This window comes from Ornithorhynchus anatinus, chromosome 16 (genome assembly GCF_004115215.2).
Source record: "Ornithorhynchus anatinus isolate Pmale09 chromosome 16, mOrnAna1.pri.v4, whole genome shotgun sequence".
Classification (NCBI taxonomy): Eukaryota; Metazoa; Chordata; class Mammalia; order Monotremata; family Ornithorhynchidae; genus Ornithorhynchus; species Ornithorhynchus anatinus.
The window spans coordinates 37941688-37961189 of record NC_041743.1 but is presented as its reverse complement, the minus strand read 5'-3'; the positions used below and the strand labels follow the sequence as shown (position 1 = coordinate 37961189).

The window sequence follows — 19502 nt, the reverse complement described above, 5'->3', positions numbered from 1 at the left end:
CGCTGCTTCCCAAAGGCCGTGACGTGGGACCACCTGATTACCTCCTACCTCCCCCAGCGCCCAGAACGGTGCTTGGCCCGTAGTAAGCGCTCAACAAATACCATTAATTATTATTATAATCTGGCCGCTAAGAAGCGGTTATTGCTTGGGACCAGTGGTTACTATTATTATTATTAACCGTACTTACTGAGCGCTTACTGTGTGCAAAGCACTGTACTGAGCGCTTGGGAGAGGGCAGCGTAACATCCGTGCATAACGGGGGCATCTGTTAAGCACTCACTCCGTGCCAAGAACTGTACTAAGCGCTGAGGTAAATTCAACGAGATCATCGGACAGCACCGGTCCGACGGAAGGCTCAAGGTCCAAGGGGATGTTAAAACTGCGTTTTACGAGAGGAGGAGATCGAGGCACGGAGCGATTCACCAAAGGATACGCAGCAGACGGGGGCAGGGCCGGCATTAGGACCGTAAGCCCGGCAGGGGGCAGGGACCGTCTCTATCTGTTGCCGATTTGTCCATTCCAAGCGCTTAGTACGGTGCTCTGCACCTAGGAAGCGCTCGATAAATACTAATGAATGAATCAGAACCCAGGGCTCCCGCCACCCGGGCCCGAGCTCTTTCCACTAGGCCCGGTTGCCCGCCACCCACGAACCTAGTGAGAAGCCCTTGGGGAGAGTACGAGAGAAAAATCGGTAGATGATGTTTCCTATACGCACTTAAAAAATACCACTATTATTAATAATAATAATAATGATGATGATAACGTCGGTATTTGTTAAGCGCTCACTGTGTGCGGACCACTGTCCTAAGCGCTGGGGTAGACACGAGGGAGTCAGGTTGTCCCACGTGGGGCTCACGGTCTCAATCCCCATTTTACAGATGAGGGAACTGGGGCCCGGAGAAGGTAAGTGACTTGCCCACAGCCACACAGCTGACTCACGGCAGAGTCGGCATTCGAACCCACGACCTCTGACTCCCAAGCCCGGGCTCTTCCCGCCGAGCCCCGCTGCTTCTCTTAATCCTGCCTAAAAACGGGGTCCCTAGGCAGCCCATCCAGCAAGGGCACCGACCGGCCGGTGGCCTAATTTAAACGTCACCAAGTCGGGTGACCGGGCTCGAGTTTATTCGAAACAGCCCTGAGATGGAGGCGGTCCTCTTCCGCCCCACCCCCCGCCCCCCATTTGCTCTCGCTCTCATTCGAGGGTATTTATCGAGCGCTTCCTATGTGCAGAGCACCGTACTAAGCGCTTGGAATGGACAAATCGGTCACAGATAGAGACGGTCCCTGCCCTCCGACGGGCTGACAAGAACAATAGCGACCTCCCCCCGCCCCCGACCTCTTATTGCTGGTACTTTTCCTCCGCGGCTTAACGCCGCCGCATCACTCCTCTCCTTTCCCTAGCACCGCCTCCTCCTAGGGCATCCAGTCCATCACCCCGCCCTCCGCTCCGCCTCACGGCCGATCCCTCTGCCACCTCAGCGCTCGTTTCTCTCTGTCGTTTCTACTCTCACGCTTCACAGTCGAAGATGGGCTTCGGTGGGCTCCTCTCCCCCGCGCCGATGGGAAACTTGAGGAAGGGGCTTGGTTGGGCCCCCTCCTCCGGTCTGACCTTCAAACCCCGCTCCGCCGTCCCGCTCCCCGGAAACGATCGATAAGCGCCGCGACGGACAGCCGGACCACGGTCATCGGGAGGCGAGGGAGAAACCCGGGCCTCCCTCGACGTCAGCGGACCGACGTTTAAATCTCGGGCGGCTCCCTCTTCTTCCCACGACACCATTCTCTCTCTCCCCGACTCCCGGGAGGTGGAGGCCGAGAGACCCCTCCTCGACCTAAAGTCCTTGCTCCTGGGGGGCCGCCGGCCTTTCCAAACCGAGAAACGGCCCGGACTTCGGAAACGCCAGCCCCGCGGAAGGGGCGGGCGGATCGAGACGGCGCGGGGGACGGGCCGACACGACAGAACACACGCACTCTGCTGTTAAAAATAGGTTTATCTTCAAAATATATTACACGTATTAGGACGGGGCGGGGGGGGGGGGGGCGGGAGGGAAAAGGTAACCATATATACAGTGTGAGAGATTATCTACTTTAAGAAACCCAGATAAACGACATCATCGGTTTCGCGATTTCGATACCTTCGGGTCACGACGGCGCCTGCTCAGCGAAGGGCAGCCGGTGACATTCACCCGAGGCGGAGGACGGCCGAGGCTCCTCGGTGTGTTTGTCGTAGGGGGTGGGGGGGGGGCGGGGGCGTGCGAGGGGCGTGAGCGAGCGAGAACGGGCGCGCGCGGGCGCGGCGTACGCTCGACGGTCCCTTGGCGAAACCGAGTCGGGACGCTGCCCCGTGCGCTCCCGCTCTCGGACTCGCTCTTCCAGAGCCACCTCGTTAAAGCCACCCAATCGAGGGGAACTCGGCCCGGAAGCCCAGGCGTGACACGCTTACCAGGCGAATGCGGGAAGCGGGCCGGTATCATCCGTTACGGAAAAAGGGAATCCGAGGACTATCTCTACGTGGGAAATGACGAAGACGGGGCCGAGGGGAAAACGTCAGTTTCTGCGGTTGGCTGGTTTCTTCACACCTCGTCACGGAGTTCTACGTTCCTTCCGTCCGGCACTCTGCCGTGGGCGGACGACTCGGGCTACAAATCTCAACCGGACTGAGCGGGCTGCCTTCCCCCGGAGGGATTTAATCCCGACGGGGGTCCCCGGCCGCCTCGGGGGGCCGCTCCCCGGAAAGTTCCCGAGTCGCGGCCGTCGGCGGGGGTTCAGGGGGCGTCGCCGCCTTTCAGGAGGAACTGGTGAATGAAGTCTTGAGCCTTCTTCTTCTCCGCCACGTCGGGCGACGGGTGCCCGGACGGGGACCGGAGCAACAAGCTGCCGAATATGCTCGCTGGGGAGGAAGGACACCGAGCGTGAGCGAGTCGGCGCAGAGGAAAGCGGCGGGGTCGGGGAGGGGCGGGGGGCGGGGAGCCTCTCGAGGACCGGATCGGCCAGTACCGCCTCAGGAAGGCCCGGTCTCCCCTCCGTGGGGCGGCGGGGACGACAGGGAGCCGAGGGTTGCCTCCGTTCGCCCTGTACTGTGCTCTCCCAGGTGCCCGGTACGGTGGCCTGCACGTGGTAAGCGCTCAATGAATCTAGAGCCCGGGCCTAGGAGGCGCCGGGACCTGGGTTCCGATCCCGGCTCTGCCACCGGTCTGCTGTGTGATGCGGAGCAAGCCGCTTCGCTTCTCCGTGCCTCGGTTCCCTCCTCCGTAAGATGGGGATTAAGACGGTGAACCCCACGTGGGACGGGGACCGCGTCCGACGCGATCGGCCGGCAACTCCCCCGGGTGCCTGGCGCACAGCGAGTGCTTCGCTACCATTAAAAAGACAAATACGACGGCTGGATTCGACCTGGCCTCGCGGAGCGGGCAGGCGTCCTCCCCTCCCAGAGCTACGGGCCGGCTCGCTCGACCAATCGACGGCGCTTACTACGTGCAGAGTACTGTACCGAGCCCCCGGGAGAGGACACTACGACCCAGTTGGCAGGCGGGTCCCCGGTCCTAAAGGGGGAGACGGCCGTCGACGCAAATCTCAGCTGGGAGCATAAGCGCCGCGGGGGCCGAGGGCGGGATGGAGACGAAGCGCGCGCTCACCGAGGATGTTCTCATCGAGGTGGTTTCTGGCTGAGTTGTTCAGGAGTTCCCGCAGAAACGCCATCAGGTAGTTGAAGACGTTCTTGTAGCACGTGGGGAGGGTGGAGATGGCCTGGAAGGCGGGGCGGGGGGGGGGCGGGGGGCTGTTTAAAAGCCCCTAGGGAGCTCAACCGTTTGCCTCCCCGGAACCTCCACGCTGTCGCCGCCGGCCACCGACTCTCCGGTCTCGAACGCCCCCCGCCCCCCGGGGTGCCGTCCCCCCACTCGCCCACCTGTCCGCTGGCCTGGTAATCGCCCACACACTCCAAGCACCTCTCGTAGACATCGTAGCACACGACCGGCTCCGGGAGGCTCTCCAGGAAAAGCAACAGGGCTTCCGCCACCGAGTGACTGCTGCCGGCTGGCACGGCGCGGTTAAGGAAAACGCGGCCCCGGCGGGCCCGCTCCCCGAAACTCCTGGGCCGCCCCGGCGGGAACGGGCGACGGGCCGGATGCCGGCGGGGCGGCCGCCCGGCCTGGTCGTCCCGGGTCGCCGCCGGCGCCGGCGGCTGAGGGGGCTTCCCGATCTGCTCCGAGGAAAGCTCCGAAGCCGAGAGGCCGGGCGAGAGGGCGGCGGCAAGGATACAGAGGGTTTCGGGCGAGCCCGTGTCCAAACAGTCCCGGATCTGTTTGAATTCCGACCTCAAGCCCGGCTGCTGGAACAGGTCTTCCTGCAGAACGGCACGGGAGTGGGCGGGGGGCAACTCTGGCCAGGGAAGTTGGCAACTCTTGGGATCTGGGGGTTCCCAGGGCTGAGATCAAGGGAACGGGGGAGGCGGACCTCTCCCCCCCACTCTTCGGCCCCCCCCCCCCCCCCCGCCAACTGCCACCGGCCCAGGGCCGGCAGAACCCCGGTCTGGATAAACTACAAGTCCGGGGTCCCGTAAGGAACGGCCAGAGGCCACTCGGGTCCGTCCGGCCAGACAGGCCAGGCCCGCCTTTCCGCCGTTCCTAGCCTCCGTCCGAGCCCCCTCCACCCTACCGGTTCCTTGGTCGAATTCCCCGGGATTGAGCGGGACAAGGGGCGGAGACTCTATCCGGACTCGGCATAACAACAATAATGATGTCGGTATTTGGCGAGCGCTTCCTCTGCGCGGAGCGCTGTTCTAAGCGCTGGGGGAGATACGGGGTAATCGGGTGGTCCCGCGTGAGGCTCACAGTTAATCCCCATTTTACAGACGAGGTAACCGAGGCACAGGGAAGTGAAGCGACTCGCCCACAGTCACACGGCTGACAAGCGGCAGAGCCGGGAGTCGAACCCGTGACCTCTGACTCCGAAGCCCGGGCTCTTTTCCACTGAGCCACGCTGCTTCCCACAGGGTGCAGGTGGGCAGAAGGGTTTTTAGGTTTTCCTCCTCTCCCACCTCTTGGGCACAGTTGGGCACTCTCCCCAGGGCCCTGGGTCCACGAAAGCTCCGGGTCATAATAATGACAGTGACGTACCGACGTACTAAGCGCTGGGGCGGATACGAGCAAATCGGGCTGGACACAGTCCCTGTCTCGCGGGGCGCTCACAGTCTCAAGCCCCATTTTACGGATGAGGTAACTGAGGCCCAAAGACTCGCCCAAGGTCTCCCGGCAGACAAGCGGCAGAGCTGGGATTAGACCCCATGACCTTCCGACTCCCGGGCCCGTGCTCCATCCGCTACGCCAGGCCGCCCCACGCAGCGGGTCTCGATGACGTCCCCGCCACGGGCATCAGACTCGCACGCCGCGGCCAGCCTTACTGGCATTTCGGATCCCCGACTTCTGTTACGGTGGGTGATGAGCGCTCACCGAGTGCCGGGCGCCGTTCTAAATGCTGAACCTGGGGGATATTACCCCCACCTCGGGGGGCACATCCCCGCCAGGAGAGAGGAGAGCCCCCCCGCAGCCTGGCTGGGGGTAGCGGGAGGCCAGGCGGTTGCCAGCATCCACCCGCTGGGAGACCGTAAGGTCCTCGAAGGCGGAGATCCCATCCACCGACTCCGTGGTCCCGTGCTTTCTCGAGCGCTCAGAACAGTGCCCCGGCCCTCGGTGAGCGCTCAAGAAACCAAGCCTGGGCCGTGGGTTCTAACGCCGGGTGAGCTCGGGCAAGTCACTTGGCTTCTCTGTGACTCGGTTCCCTCGTCCGTAAAAGGGGGACGGAAACCGTGAGCCGCGCCGTGGGACGGGGACCGGGTCTACTAACCCCTTTTGCTTATATCCACCCCAGCGCCCAGCACGGCGCCTGGAACACAGAAAGTGCTGAACGAATACCACGCTTATTATTAAAGGCCACCGATCGCCTCTCCTCCCGCCCCCGACTCTCCTCCGCCGCCGGGAAGGCGGGGGGCGGCCCTCCCGGGGTCGGGGACCGCCGGGTCGCAACGCCTACTGCCGACGCCGTTCGGAAGCGGTCTTCCGGGCCGGGTGTTGAGGTGGCACCCACCTGCCGGGCGGCGTTGCGGTACAAGAAATCCACCATCATCCAGAGCTCCTTGGGGATATCCAGAGGCTTCTCCTCCTGGGAGCCGACGGGTCCGGCCCGCAGCGGCAGCAGGGTCTGGAAAGGGTGGCGTGTTTGCAGAGGGGCCGGCCGCTCCAGCCGGCCGGGACTGCGGTGCGAGCGTGGGGGGCCGCAACTGCACGGGCTGGTGGGGATGAGGGCTGGGAGGGGAGGAACCTCAAACAACTGGCCCCTTTGGGTCTTCTCGGCCTGGTCTGGAAACTCTCGAGTCTTAATTCTCCCCAAGGCCTCTTCTCCCCCTCCCTTCTGCGTCACCCTGACTGGCTCCCTTAATTCATCCCCTCTCCCAGCCCCACAGCGTTTATATCCATAAACCGACTTATGGAGTTCTGTTAACGTCTGTCCCCCCACCTCTGGACCGTAAGCTCGTCGCGGGCAGGGAACGTGTCTGTTATCTCGTACTAGCCTGAGCGCTCAGTACGGTGCTCTGCACACAGTAAGCGCTCAATAAACGCGACTGAATGAACGGATGAATCGTCAGAGGCAACGTCCAGTTCCCGCACCCCCGGCTCCCGCTCCATCGGGCCAGGGAAACCGTGCCACCCTTGGCCACGGACGCGGTTTGGGTCCCGGGCCACGGTCGAGGGAGGGGCGCTCGGCACATCCGTCCAAACCGCCCACGGGTCAAAGCAGGGCGGCTCTCGGAGGGGGAGGGGAGGAGTCGTGACGGCCCCGCTTTAAAGAGCAGCACCGCGACGACCCTCCGGGCGAACCCAACCCGGCTCAACCCCGCTACGCCTCCCGACCGCCCAGTTCCGGTCACCGTCACCCTCTGTGGATCGCGTTCGAGCCGTCAAAGGGAAAGCAAATGAACCGTGAGGAGGCCACGGACGCTCGCTCGGCCGCGTAGGGGGCCGAGGCGGGGAGGCCCGGGTGCGGTTTCACCCGCCGATCTTGAGAGTCTCCCGGCCACCGAGCCCGGGGCGGAAAGGCGAACCCACCAGGTCCCGGATGGTTTCCGCCGGCGTGTCCCGGATGGGTTCCCGCAGGTGGCAGAGCATCTGGATGGAGGAGCCGAAACAGCTGGGCCGGTAGTTCCCCGACACGGAAAGGAAGTAGTCCTTCCCTTGGGTCAGGTGCAAGACCAGGATGTCCTCGATCCGGTCCTCTCCCGAGTTGAGCCGCGTGGCGGTCGTCTTGTTAACGAAGAGCTCCAGCTCTATTTCGACGTGGGAACCTGAGGAGAGGACGGGCGGGGAGGAGAGGGCGTCTGAGCTCCTCTGGACCCTGGCCAAATCTCCAAAGCCAAGAGAGGGGCGCCGACGGCCGGGGGCCAGACGGGAACCACCCTTCCGCTCCTCCTGGCGGGGCCCGTGGCTCCGGGGGGGCCACGGCCTCGTGCGGGAGCTGACCGGGGAAATGCCGGGGAGCCCCGCGAAGCCGGTCTCGGAGGAGGAGAAGCCCCCGCCCGCGGAGCGGGGGGAGGCGGTGGGCACGGGGGGGCCGCAGGGGTAGCCGCGAGAGCTACCTGGCAGCAGGAACCCTTTACTGGGGTTGACGGTCAGCCACGGCTTGCAGTAGGAGCTCTCGTCCGGCTTGTTGATGAACTCAAATTGGCACGGCACCTGCTCGTTGTGGATGGTGAAGGACTGGCTCTGCAGTTCCATGTACTTCACATCCTGGAAACAGAACTGAGGGCCCCGGCCCGGCCAGAGGGTCGGCCGGTCGGCGACGGCGCTCCCCCCCGCCCCCGGCCCCCCACCCACCGTCCAGACAGCCGGATACCCCGGCCTCCTCTTCTCCGGGGGAAGTCGAGGCCGGGCCCCTGCGAGCCGGGCCTCGGCGCCGTTGATTATTTACTGACGAGGTGCTTCTGGAGGGCGGCCGGCCGGTCTCCGAGTTCAACCCAGGTTGGGAATCCGTCGTTCAAGTACTCGGGGCAAATCAATCCAAAAGCTTCGACGGGGCCAAAGAACGCCCCGGGCAGCCTCCCCCCTCGACGCGGTCCGCCGTCGACGGCCGTCCGTAACCCGGCTGTTGAACGAGCTGCCCGCCCCGGCCAACGTGGAAAGTAACAACTGACTCCCAAAGGAAGGATTTCACTTCTTTCTACATCGTGAGGCATTTTACACACACGCAAAGCCCCCTCTGTACACTGTGCCCCTCAAGGTAGATCTCTCCCTCTCCCTCTAGAACTCCACCAGCCCCGGGCACCAAGGCCAGGATCCCGACGGTGTTATCCCTACCTCCCGCCTGGACAGGGTCACGGAGGGGATGCTGGCATTCTCCATCTTATCCAGGGAGCGGACGATCTCCTCCAAGGTCTTCCGGTACAGCTCCTCGTTCACCACCTTGACCTGAGAGACGGGAGAGGGAGAGGGAGAGATAGAGAGCGATGTCACACCCAGCCCGGAAGCCCAGAGAACTGCTTTTACTATTTGGCTTCACTTTCAGAGTACGACAGGGCACCCGGCAGGGGTGACAAGCAGGGAGTGAGCATACGGTACCGTGGGGTAACACGGTAATTTTCCACACAGAGGGTACACCCAGTCTGTTCAGATTCATTAAGAAAGAACCCAAGCAGCAGGGCGATTAGCGGGCTCCCCGGGAAACAGTGGGAGTGGCCCCTGGGCCGGCGGGAAGTCACTACCGCCTCATCAGCAGGGGTCAGAACGACAGAGGGAGATTTTGGCAGGCGGCCCGACCGCGGGGCCTCGGTCCTCGCCCAACGATACCGCTGCCTGGCACGGACTTCTGCTCGGAAGAAACAGCCGACGGGAAGAGCCGGAGGGCTGCTTCTGATGGGGCTCTGGGGAGGAACTTCCTCGGGTCTTGATTAAAAGGACAGAGGGGGTGGCGAGGAGGGCCTCGATTACAACCTCCTGGAGGGCAGGGACCAGGCCTTCTACCTCCCCTGAGCTCTCCCAAGCGCTCAGCAGAACGCTCGGCAGACAGCAGGCGCTCCGTAAAGATCGCTGATTGATCGAGGTCCCCGAGTCCGCAAGACCCCGGGCAATTTGAGAAACAGAAGGGGAACGACAGAAGCCACCAGGCCTGGCAGTCTCATCTATCTCGCTGCCGACTTCTCGCCCACGTCCCGCCTCTGGCCTGGAACTCCCTCTTTCCTCACCTTTCTCCTCTCTCCGCCTTTAAAGCCTTAGTGAAGGCACATCTCCTCCAAGGGCCCTTCCCCAACTAAGCCCTCCTTTCCTTTTCTCCCATTCCCTTCTGGGCCGCCTCGACTTGCTCCCTTTATTTATCCCCGCCCGCGCCCCACGGCACTTGTGTACGTACCTGTGATCTTATTTATATTAATGTCCGTCCCCCCCCCTCTAGGCTGCAAGCTCACTGTGGGCAGGGAATGTGTCTCACTGCCATACTGTACTCTCCCCGGCGCTCAGTACAGTGCTCTGCACACAGTAAGCGCTCCATGGACACGACTGGCTGACCGGCGATCAGAGGTGCCGCCGGCCGACAGCCCCGCGCTTACCCCGATGTCGAACACCGAACTGACGGGTTTGTGGTCGCTGGTCTTCAGGGCCATGTGGCTTTGATAGCTCAGCTGAGTTACATTCTTCCCTTTCCAGAGGACTCGGTCGCACCACGCCGGGGCCCGACACTTCTCGCTGGAACGGAAAGGCGAAGGCTGGGACCGGGGGGGGGTCTCCCAGGGACCCGGCCTGTGCCACCCACCCACCCAGCCACCCACGGGGCCGACGAGGCCCTGGAGAGAGAGGGCGAGGGATAAGGCAGAGCGGGTGGCTTCTTGAAACGGATCGAGGCGCCAGATGGAATCCTTCAGCCTTGGCGAGCTGAACTGAATTCCTCCCTCGAGCCTACCGCTGATTCCGTCCGCAGCTTCCTACAGCGGGGCCTCGCGGGGCACCTGGCTACTTCGGCAAAACTTCCCACCAACCCAGAAACGTCTCCTGCTCCAAAAGGGAATTTCCCCTGGAACCTGCGCTTTCCACAGCACTGAAGAGAGTCAAAAGGCCCGAGGTGGGCACGCCGGCGTTCTCCCGGACTGGGCCGGCTGAGCTTCTCTCATCATCCCGTGGGCCCCTCAGCCCCAGAGTAAGGGGGCCGCCGAGAGAGAAGCTCAGCCCCAGTGAGGAAAAGCCAAGTCACGAAATGGGGGCAGAAGGAGCCAGGGATTTGGGGTTAAGGAGGCAGCCTTGGGGTCGGGGAGATGCAGTGCTAAGAAACAAGGAACCAAAGGTCAAAGAAGCCATCTTTTAAGGGGGCCGGTGCCGCCCAGGTTTCTGGTCCCGCCCGGCTCTCCCTGGGGCTCGATCCACCGACCTGGTGTCCCAGTCGTCAGAGCCGGTGTCATACTTGTAGGTGGGTTGGAAGGAGATCGCGCCCTCCATGAAGCCTTCGAAAACGGCCTTGTCGGCCACCTGATTCCTCAGCTGTTGGGGGAGGGGAGAGCAGAGAACGGCAACGGAACATCAGAATTCGAGACCCAGACCTCCCGGAGGAGGAAGAGAACAGGAGCCAATGCCGAAGAAGATCCAAGCAGGCCTTGCTGTCGTGGAATCTGGGGTCTCGGCCATGCCGCACCCCCGGGGGACTCCTGGACCTCGGAGACACTCCGCCACCTAATCCTCTTCCTCTGGCTGGAGATAACAGAACCCAGGTTCCCGGCCTGCCATCTACATGGACCCCGCCAGTAGGCTTTCTCTCTCTCTCTTTTATGGTATTTATTAAGCACTTACTATGTGCCAGGCACCCTGTCTACTTGTTTTGTTTTGCTGTCTGTCTCCCCCTTTTAGACTGTGAGCCCGTTGTTGGGCAGGGATTGTCTCTATCCGTTGCCGAATTGTCCATTCCAAGTGCTTAGTACGGTGCTCCGCACATAGTAAGCCCTCAATAAATACTATTGAATGAATACAAGCTTATCAGGTTGGACGCAGTCTCTGTCCCGCATATGGCTCATTGTTTCAGTGCCCATTTTACCGATGAGGGAACTAAGGCACAGAAGGGACTTGCCCAAGGTCACACAGCAGGTTAATAACGGAGCCGTAATTAGAACCCAGATCCTTGTGACTGCCAGGGCCGTGTTCTATCCACTAGGTCGCGTCGCTTCTCTCGGCATTAACACCCCTTGCTTTTCCTTTCTCAACATCTCACACGTGCTGAGCCCAGTCCAGGATGGCACATCTCCACCGTCGACTTTTTAGCCACCGGAAACCTACCCACTGCTCAGTCCTCACCTCCGTGACCCGGCCGTCCCAGAGTCCCTTGAGGCCCAGGAGACTCTTCCCATCAGTCGAGACGCCAGCCCTCACTTTCAGAACCCCCTCCTAGCAGGAATCGGAAAGAGCAGGCATTCCTGACTCTCCCGTGGAAGTCGGAATCCTCACTTTCGACGTGGCAAAGGGAGGGAGCCGAAGGAGTTCCCAGCCAGAATTGGGTGATCTCCCAAAGCCCCGACAGTAACCACCAAAGCCCGAAACGCGTCTCCGGAAACCCAGCAGGGATGGCGTGAAGAGCCGACGCTACTCAAACCCGACGCCTGTGAAGAAGCTGCTTGTTTCTTCAGCGCAAGTGTAAACGGAGACTGTCCGACGGAAGGCAGGAAATCATGACTTAGCTTCAAGAGTGAACCCCGCAAAGAGGAAAGAAGACCACCAGGCATGGAGGATGAAGGAATGAAAATGTGCTGTATTAGCCCGTGAGCTCGTTGTGGCCAGGGAACTTGTCTACTGACTCTGCTGTAGTGTTGCAATCAGCATTGAACTGCAATCAGTCAATCTATCATATTTATTGAGGGCTTACTGTCTGCAAAGCACTGTACTAAGCACGTGGGAGAGAGAGTACAATACTGCAGAGTCGGTAGACACGTTCCTAGTCCACAGCACGGTAAGTGCTCAATAAATACCACTGATTAACTGACCGCCAGTCCAGATTGCAGAGACTCACAGAGAGAGAGAGAGAGAGAGAGAGAGAGAGAGAGAGAGAGAGAGATGAATGGCAGCAAGACAGCAGCAAGAAAGGAAAAGGTGTTAGTCAAGTGACCTTGGGTAAGTCACTTCACTGTGCCTCTGTCACCTCATCTGTAAAATGGGGATCAAGACTGTGAGCCCCATGTGGGACGGGGACCGTGTCCAATCGGGTTATCTTGTATCTAACCCAGTGCTCAGAACAGTGCCTGGCACATAGTAAGCGCTTAACAAATATCATTAAAAGAAAAGAAGCGGGAGTCAATTAGCGTGCCAGTCCTAGCCTATCATGGCCGAAAACACGGATGGCGGTTTGAAAAAATTGCCTTTCCTAGGAAAAACAATGAAAACATTGCCTCTGTGAAAAAACTGGGCGGAGTCCAAAAAGGAATATCAAAAGATTGAGGGATTTTAAAAATCGGAACCCTCTGAGACCGCTTGAGCAGACATGACAAATAGCTGGAAAACGTTCAGGGGTGTGAACCCTTAAGAACGCTTCCTCCTGTGCATGATGCAATATGTGGAACGCTCAGTAAAATTCATTCATCTTCAGTGCCAGGAAAGCCTCCTCGTTGGCGAAATCCATTAAGCTTACCCAACGGGCTCCCGAGGGAAGTGGAGAAAGCAGCGCTTGGCCAAGAGGCTTACCGATCACACCGGGCAACGCGCGAAAGAGGCGCGATGAGCTTGTTTCCTCCACTTAAGGAAAGAGGTGAGGAGACCGGGCCAGTCCCTGCCTCTGACTTTCCAAATCCACATTCTGTTTGCTTGTTTTAAGGACTACATAATTTTCAAGTGTATTTTATTCCCCCTACCCAGAAAGGTTTGAGAGAAAGAAACAACTGGGAGAGTGGCCGAGGGGAAGAGTTCGCTTTGAAGCGATGATGCCGTCATTCCGCGCTCAGAAAGAGGATCAATAACAACAGCAAATACCGCTATTATTATCGTTATCGAGAGCCCACTATGTGCTTGGGGAGATATAATACAAGCAGGTTGGACACAGTCCCTGTCCCTCCTGCGGCTCACAGTCTGAGAGAGAAGAAGGGTTTCTTCCCTCCGTTTTTACAGAGGCGGAAACCGAGACCCAGAGACGCCAAGCGACTTGCCCACGGTCACGCATCTGGGGAGACTGCTCGTTCCCACGTAAACTCACACTTCGCCGCATCCCCGACGAGAAGATCGAAGCGTCGCGCGGGAGCAGGTCGGCACAAGAAAAGAGAAAGGGAGGCGCGAGGTTCTTCCGCCCGGAGTCCGAGGACGAACGTCAGAAAAGGAAATTGCAGACCGCCGCAGGAGTAGCTGTTTTTGGCGACAGTGAGCTCGATTAGCCGGGAGGGGCGGGGAAGCGTCCCAGAGTTAAGCAAGAGAAGAGGTGACGCCCGGGGCTTCCAACGGGTCAGCGGCCGGCACCGGTCCCTTCCTGGGGAGACCAGTGTGCGACCGTAACCGCCTTGGCCCCGGACGCAGGAGGGAGGCTCTCTGTACCTGGTCGTACTTGTACAGGGTTTGAAATTCCTTCTCCTCGATGAGTTTTTTCACTTTGTCCGCCTCCAGCTCTTCAATCCTGTAGTTGAGGTCACCCAGCCACAGGATCACGCTGTGAGGACACAAGGGCGACGGCGTTTAAGCGGGCCTTCCCGAGGGAGGGCCGAGGCCGGCCGGGGGTGGGGGTGGCCGGGAAAGGGACGAGCAGGGCTCCGCCCGCGACGCTCCTCGCCACTCGCTCGGTCCCCACGGCCGCCGGATCCGTCTCCGTCTCCACGGAGCGGGCAGCCTTTCCCAGCCCTCTGGGGCCCCGGCTGGTCTGAAAAAGAGGAGCAGTCGGGCTCGATCCTGGGAGAGGGGGTTGCCTGGACCGTTCATTCGTATTTATTGAGCGCTTACTCTGTACTAGGCACTTGGGAGAGTACAGTAAACGCACACGTTCCCTGCCCACCACGAGCTTACAGTCTAGAGGGGAAGACAGACGTTACCAGAAATAAATTACGGATACGTACGCAGGCGCTGCGGGGCCGGGAGGAGGGGATGGATGAAGGGAGCGGGTCGGGGAGACTCCGAAGGCAGTGGGAGAAGAGAAAAAGGAGGGCTTAGTCAAGGAAGGCCTCTTGGAGGAGATGGGCCTTCAATAAGGCTCTGGACGGGGGGGAGTCACTGTTGCCAGAGATGAGGAGGAAGGGGGTTCCGGGCCAGAGGCAGAATGCGGGCGAGAGGTCGGTGGCGAGATAGACGAGATCGGGGTACAGCGAGCAGAAGGTTAGCATTAGAGGCGCGAAGTGCGCGGGCTGCGTTGTAGTAGGAGAGTAGTAAGTTGAGGCAGGAGAAGGCGAGGCGACTGACTGCTTTAAAGTCAACGGTGAGGGGTCTCTGTTTGTTGCAGAAGCGGCTGGGCCTCCTCTGGAGTTTCTTAAGGAGTGGGGAAACGTGGCCTAAGAGCGTTTCTGTAGAAAAATGATCCGGGCAGCAGAGTGAAGAATGGACGGGAGCGGGGAGAGACGGGAGGCAGGGAGGTCAGCGAGGCGGCTGATTCAGTGATCGAGGTGGGAGCGGCCGCCGAGGCTCCTATCCTAGCCGTTCCCACCACATCCGCAAGCGCCTCCGAGTTGGCTGAACACCGTACCAAATTCCGCCCCGCCCGACCCGAGTTCTCCCCACGACGTGCCCGGGTCCGGACGGACTTCCTCGACGGGCTGCTTTAGTGCTTAATTACAAACACCGAGATGCCACGCGGTGGTCGTTTCCGTTCTGTCGGGAGCAGACCGACGCATCAGGCAACCTGTCACGGCGGCCAAAGCCACAGACGAGCTCAACCCCTCCTCGAGTTAACCTGAGCCTCAAGCTGCGCCTCTGAATCCCCCCGGAAGGGGATCGGCCGGCAAGACCCCCTCCCCGCCGCGTCCTCTTGAACCGAATTCCAACAGGCTTCCGCCAGACACCTTCTCCCCGGCGGCAGCCGCAGGTTCAGGGCTCGGCTCCTTGCCGGCCACGAGCCGGGCCCCGTCACCTCTTCCTCAGAGGGAAGAAGTGGCTTCAGTTTCACGAGTCAGAGGGAAGCCCAGAAGTCCGACGTGATGCATATACCAGGAAAGGGAGCGTTTTGGTGGGTTTTGTTTATAAAAAAAGAAACAGATAGGGATGGGGAAAGGAGGAATTCTCATAACAGGAAGCTCCGATCTTATCTCTTAAAAACACTCCGCCAAGTAGCAGAATGGCTCCGGCCACCACTCGCGGCTATATCCGCACGTCAGGGCTGGGCAAACGTCCCGCCTCTGCCTGAAAAAAAAAAAACCCCCGGCAGCCAAGTGGCTTTGTGCAAAAAACGGCAGCCAAAAGGCTTTCGGCACGATCGCGCGTCACCACACAGACGTGGCCAAACTGAGCCCTGGCTGACAAGCGGACGTACGTCTTGCTCTTGCAGCATCTCCCAAGTGCTCCGCACTCAGCGGGTGCTCCCTAAATCCCACCCACCGATCGCGAGCACACTCACTCGTGCTTGTTGATGGTGAGGGGCGGGAGGCCGGGGTCCCGCTGACAGAACTGCATCCGCGAACAGATGTCTTTGTAGTCCTGGTTCCTCCTCTCGTATTCCTCGGTGTGAGCCGCCAGGTGGGAATTCACGACGCAGATGCTGGTGTTGTGGAACCGGAAGCGAATCGCCACTCCGCCTTTGTTACCCTGGAAGGGGGATGAGAGTCCAACGCACGCAGACGGTCGAGGCGGAGTAACACAAGTGTGTCACCGTCACCCCTACGGGGCAGGAGGATCGTAAGCCCCTCGAGGGCAGGGGGCTGTGTCTTTCCAGCGCTTAGAACGGTGCTTGGCACATCGTAAGCGCTTCCGGAATACACATCATCATTTTCAGTGCTCTAAACGGGGCAGGTGCTCAAATACCGTGGACCGGTGAAGCAGGAGATGTCTCTGAATAGAATAGTGACACTTACGGTATTTAAGCGCTTACTCTATGCCAAGCACTGTGGTAGATACAAGGTAATCAGGTTGTCCCACGTGGGGCTCACACTTTTAATCCCCATTTTTACAGACGAGTAGCAGACACAAGAGAAGCTTAGTGACCTGTCCGAGGTCACACAGCAGACCAGTGGCGGAGCCGGGATTAGAACCCACGTCCTCTGACTGCCAAGCCCGGGGTCCTGCCGCTGAGCCACGCTGCTTCTCTGTGTCGTCCGCTGACCTCCGGCACTGGGGAGGAAATCATTACGCCTCCGGACTTTCGATAACACTTTCGCCCGCCTGTCGTTAACTCACTAGAGATTTCGCAGCTCACCCTGTAGCTTAAAGGAGACTGTTAAGCAATCGGTCCCAGCAAGTGAACCGAGGTACCCGGGAGGTTCGACACTTGCGCTCCTTTAAGAACGTAACACCACCACCTGGGAGTCGGAGGACCTGGATTCTAATCCCGGCTCCGCCACTTGTCTGCTGTGACACCTTGGGCAAGTCATTTAACTTCTCTGTGCCTCAGTTACCTCATCTGTAAAATGGGGATGAAGACGGGGAGCCCCAAGCGGGACAGGGACCGTGTCCACCTCGATTACCTTGTATCTAACCCAGCGCTCAGTACACTGATTCATTCAATCGTATTTATTGAGTGCTTCCTGTGTGCACAACACTGTACTAAGGGGATACCGCGATAAACAGACACATTCCCTGCCCGCGACGAGCTTACGGTCCAGCGAACTAGTACAGTGCCTGGCACGTAGCAAGTGCTTAACAAATACCCAGCTCTGCCACTTGTCGGCTGTGTGACCTTGGGCAAGTCACTTCACTTCTCTGCGCCTCAGTTACCCCATCTGTGAGCCTCACGGGGGACAACCTGATTATCCTGTATCTAACCCAGCGCTCCGAACAGCGCTCTGCACAGAGGAAGCGCTTAACAAATACCAACGTTACTAAATACCACGTTCATTATTATGACGCAGCGGGCAAGGGGCTGATCCGGGATTAGAACTCGGGTCCTCTGGCTCCCAGGCCCGTTCTTTTATCGACTAGGTCACGCCGCTGCCCGGAGTTGGTAGACACGCCCCCTCCCCGCACCGAGCTTACAGTCTTGGGGCGGAGAGAGACGCGTGAGCCCGTCACTGGGCAGGGACGGTCTCTGTGCGTTGCCGAACTGTCCGCTCCAAGCGCTTAGTCCCGTGCTCTGCACGTAGTAAGCGCTCAATAAATCCGATCGAGTGAAACACCACCGACTGGTTGCTTACGGAGGGGACGAGGACTCGCCGAAGGCACACTCCCACTCGAGACACCAGGCCCACGGTAATCGACTCACCATTCTTCCCATGATTCCCGTTCCCACAGTTTCCGCCTCCACTTCGGAGAGATGCAGTGCGTGTTCTTGCTTGACATAGAGCAGTAACATTATCCCCACCAGCCGTACGAGCTTCACCTGGAGGCAGAGCCACAGGTTTGAATCACAGCATCAAATCAGAGCACCGAGAAGCGGGCGGGCCGAGGGGAAAGAGCGCAGGCACGGGAGTCGGGGGGCCTGGGTTCAAGTCCCTGCTCCTCCGCTCGTCTGCTGTGTCACCCTGGGGAAGGCGCTTCACTTCTCCGTGCTTTAGTGACCTCATCTGCAAAATGGGGATAAAGACTGCAAGCCCCACGTGGGGGACGGGACCGTCGTCCAACTTGATTACCTTGTATCTATCCTAACGCCTAAGACGACGCCCGGCAGACACTAAGTACTTAAATATGTATTTTTTTTAAAAAGCATAGCACAGAATCATAACAAGGAGAAGCAGTGCTGTCTAATGGAAATAATAATAATAATAATAATGATGGTATTTGTTAAGCGCTTACTATGTGCAAAGCACCGTTCTAAGCGCTGGGGGGGGGGGGGGATACAAGGTGATCAGGTTGTCCCACGTGGGGCTCGCGGTCTTAATCCCCATTTTACAGATGAGGCAACTGAGGCACAGAGAAGTGAAGCGACTCGCCCAGAGTCACCCAGCTGACAAGCGGCGGAGCCGGGATTAGAACCCATGACCTCTGACTCCCCAGCCAGGCGCTGGAAGTTAGAGGATCTGGGTTCCAGTCCTGGCTCTGCCACTTATCTACTGTGTGACCTTGGGCAAGGCACTTCACTTCTCTGTGCCTTAGTTACCTCACCTGTAAAATGGGGATTAAGACTGCGAGCCCCACGTGGGACAGGGACTGCTGTCCAACCTGATGACCTTGTATCTATCCTGACGTAACTGTACCTATCCCTCCTGCTTAGACCGTGAGCCCCGAGGGGGACAGGGACTGAGTCCAACCTGAATATCCTAAAACTACGTCTTGTAGGTATCCTTACATCAGTGCTTACTTTGTACGGTGCTTGGCACATAATAAGCGCTTAACGAATACCCTAAATAATAGCATCGGATATCTGTCTCCCTCATCGGATTGAAAGTTTCTTGAGGGCAGGGAACATACGCCTGGTTTCAGGTGTGCTCTCCCAAGCACTTGGAGGGGCTCAATAAATGTCACCGAGTGACTGAGGAAGACCCGAAAGCGGTAAAGTAACGGTCCCGTGTGAAAAGCGGCCTCCGGGCAGACCCATCAACATATCCACCATTACTTTCACACTCTCTTTGTAACCGACCAATAGCATTTATTGATCGCTTACTCTCGGGCCCGGATCACGTCTTCTATCTCCCTTGTGCTTTCCCGCGCTCTTGGAACAGTGCTCTGCACTCAGTAGGAGCTCAGGAAATACCACTGACTGATTCATTTTGAGACAGCAGGCATTTGCCCACGGAGATTAATTATGTGTTGAGTCTCTAAAAATATCCAGGGCTAGCGACCCGATCCTGGCTCCCTTACAGGCTGTCGATCCGCGAAGGCTACGTGAAAATGAAGCTGCCCCGTGGTACTTTCTCCTGTCTTTTCCCTTCCAAGAACCCTAGATCCCACCGGGGGTATCCCGAGAGGGACGTCGGCGTTGGAAGTCATAGAGGAAGAGGGAAAGGAAACTAGAGGATTTCCCCAGGCCGCGCCCCTCTCAAAACCCAGGGTTTGAGAGCCTAATCTTCTGCCCTAGCCCCCTCTTACTTTTGCATATTTAGCGCTGGGGTGAAGACCATCTGTCACAGCTTTAAACCACTCCTCCTCCTTCGGAGTGTCATTGAAGAAAAAGGCTTCTTTACTCAGATCGAGTTCCTGGAACCTTTGGGGAGAGATGACAGCGGATCAGGCTGGGGAAGTGTTATCGTGTAAAAGGAGCTCGCGGCGGCAGTCTCTCACTCCCCTCTCTTCGCACGTCACAACATAAACTTCTCTCCTCCCCGAGAAGTGTCGGAACGACCACGGGGCAAAGCTTCCGTTTGAGACGTGCCGCTTCTGACAGGGGTTATCCGAAAAATTAAATATTAGCGGTAGAGTGACAAGCAGCGGACGGAACGGCATCGGGGAAACATCTCAGCCACCAGGAGGGACCCCAGACAGACCCCAGGAAAAGAGAGCAGC

General features: G+C 59.2%; 1 protein-coding gene across 9 annotated transcripts in view; it reads right to left on the bottom strand.

Annotated features, from left to right (window-relative positions):
- Window positions 1–1970: 1970 nt before the first annotated feature.
- INPP5B (inositol polyphosphate-5-phosphatase B) overlaps window positions 1971–19502 on the bottom strand; it is a 45145-nt gene continuing 27613 nt past the window's right edge. For all 9 annotated transcript variants that reach the window (XM_029080723.2, XM_029080727.2, XM_029080726.2 and 6 more), the window contains 14 exons: window positions 19089–19203; window positions 17326–17442; window positions 15529–15716; window positions 13530–13641; window positions 10402–10511; window positions 9590–9725; window positions 8346–8456; window positions 7628–7790; window positions 7101–7336; window positions 6082–6195; window positions 4258–4342; window positions 3905–4032; window positions 3633–3744; window positions 1971–2887 (listed from right to left, as the gene is read on the bottom strand). In XM_029080723.2, coding sequence (XP_028936556.1) covers window positions 2763–2887; window positions 3633–3744; window positions 3905–4032; window positions 4258–4342; window positions 6082–6195; window positions 7101–7336; window positions 7628–7790; window positions 8346–8456; window positions 9590–9725; window positions 10402–10511; window positions 13530–13641; window positions 15529–15716; window positions 17326–17442; window positions 19089–19203 — 1852 coding nt within the window. In that variant the 3' untranslated portion in view covers window positions 1971–2762. The remainder of the gene's footprint in view (window positions 2888–3632; window positions 3745–3904; window positions 4033–4257; window positions 4343–6081; window positions 6196–7100; window positions 7337–7627; window positions 7791–8345; window positions 8457–9589; window positions 9726–10401; window positions 10512–13529; window positions 13642–15528; window positions 15717–17325; window positions 17443–19088; window positions 19204–19502) is intronic.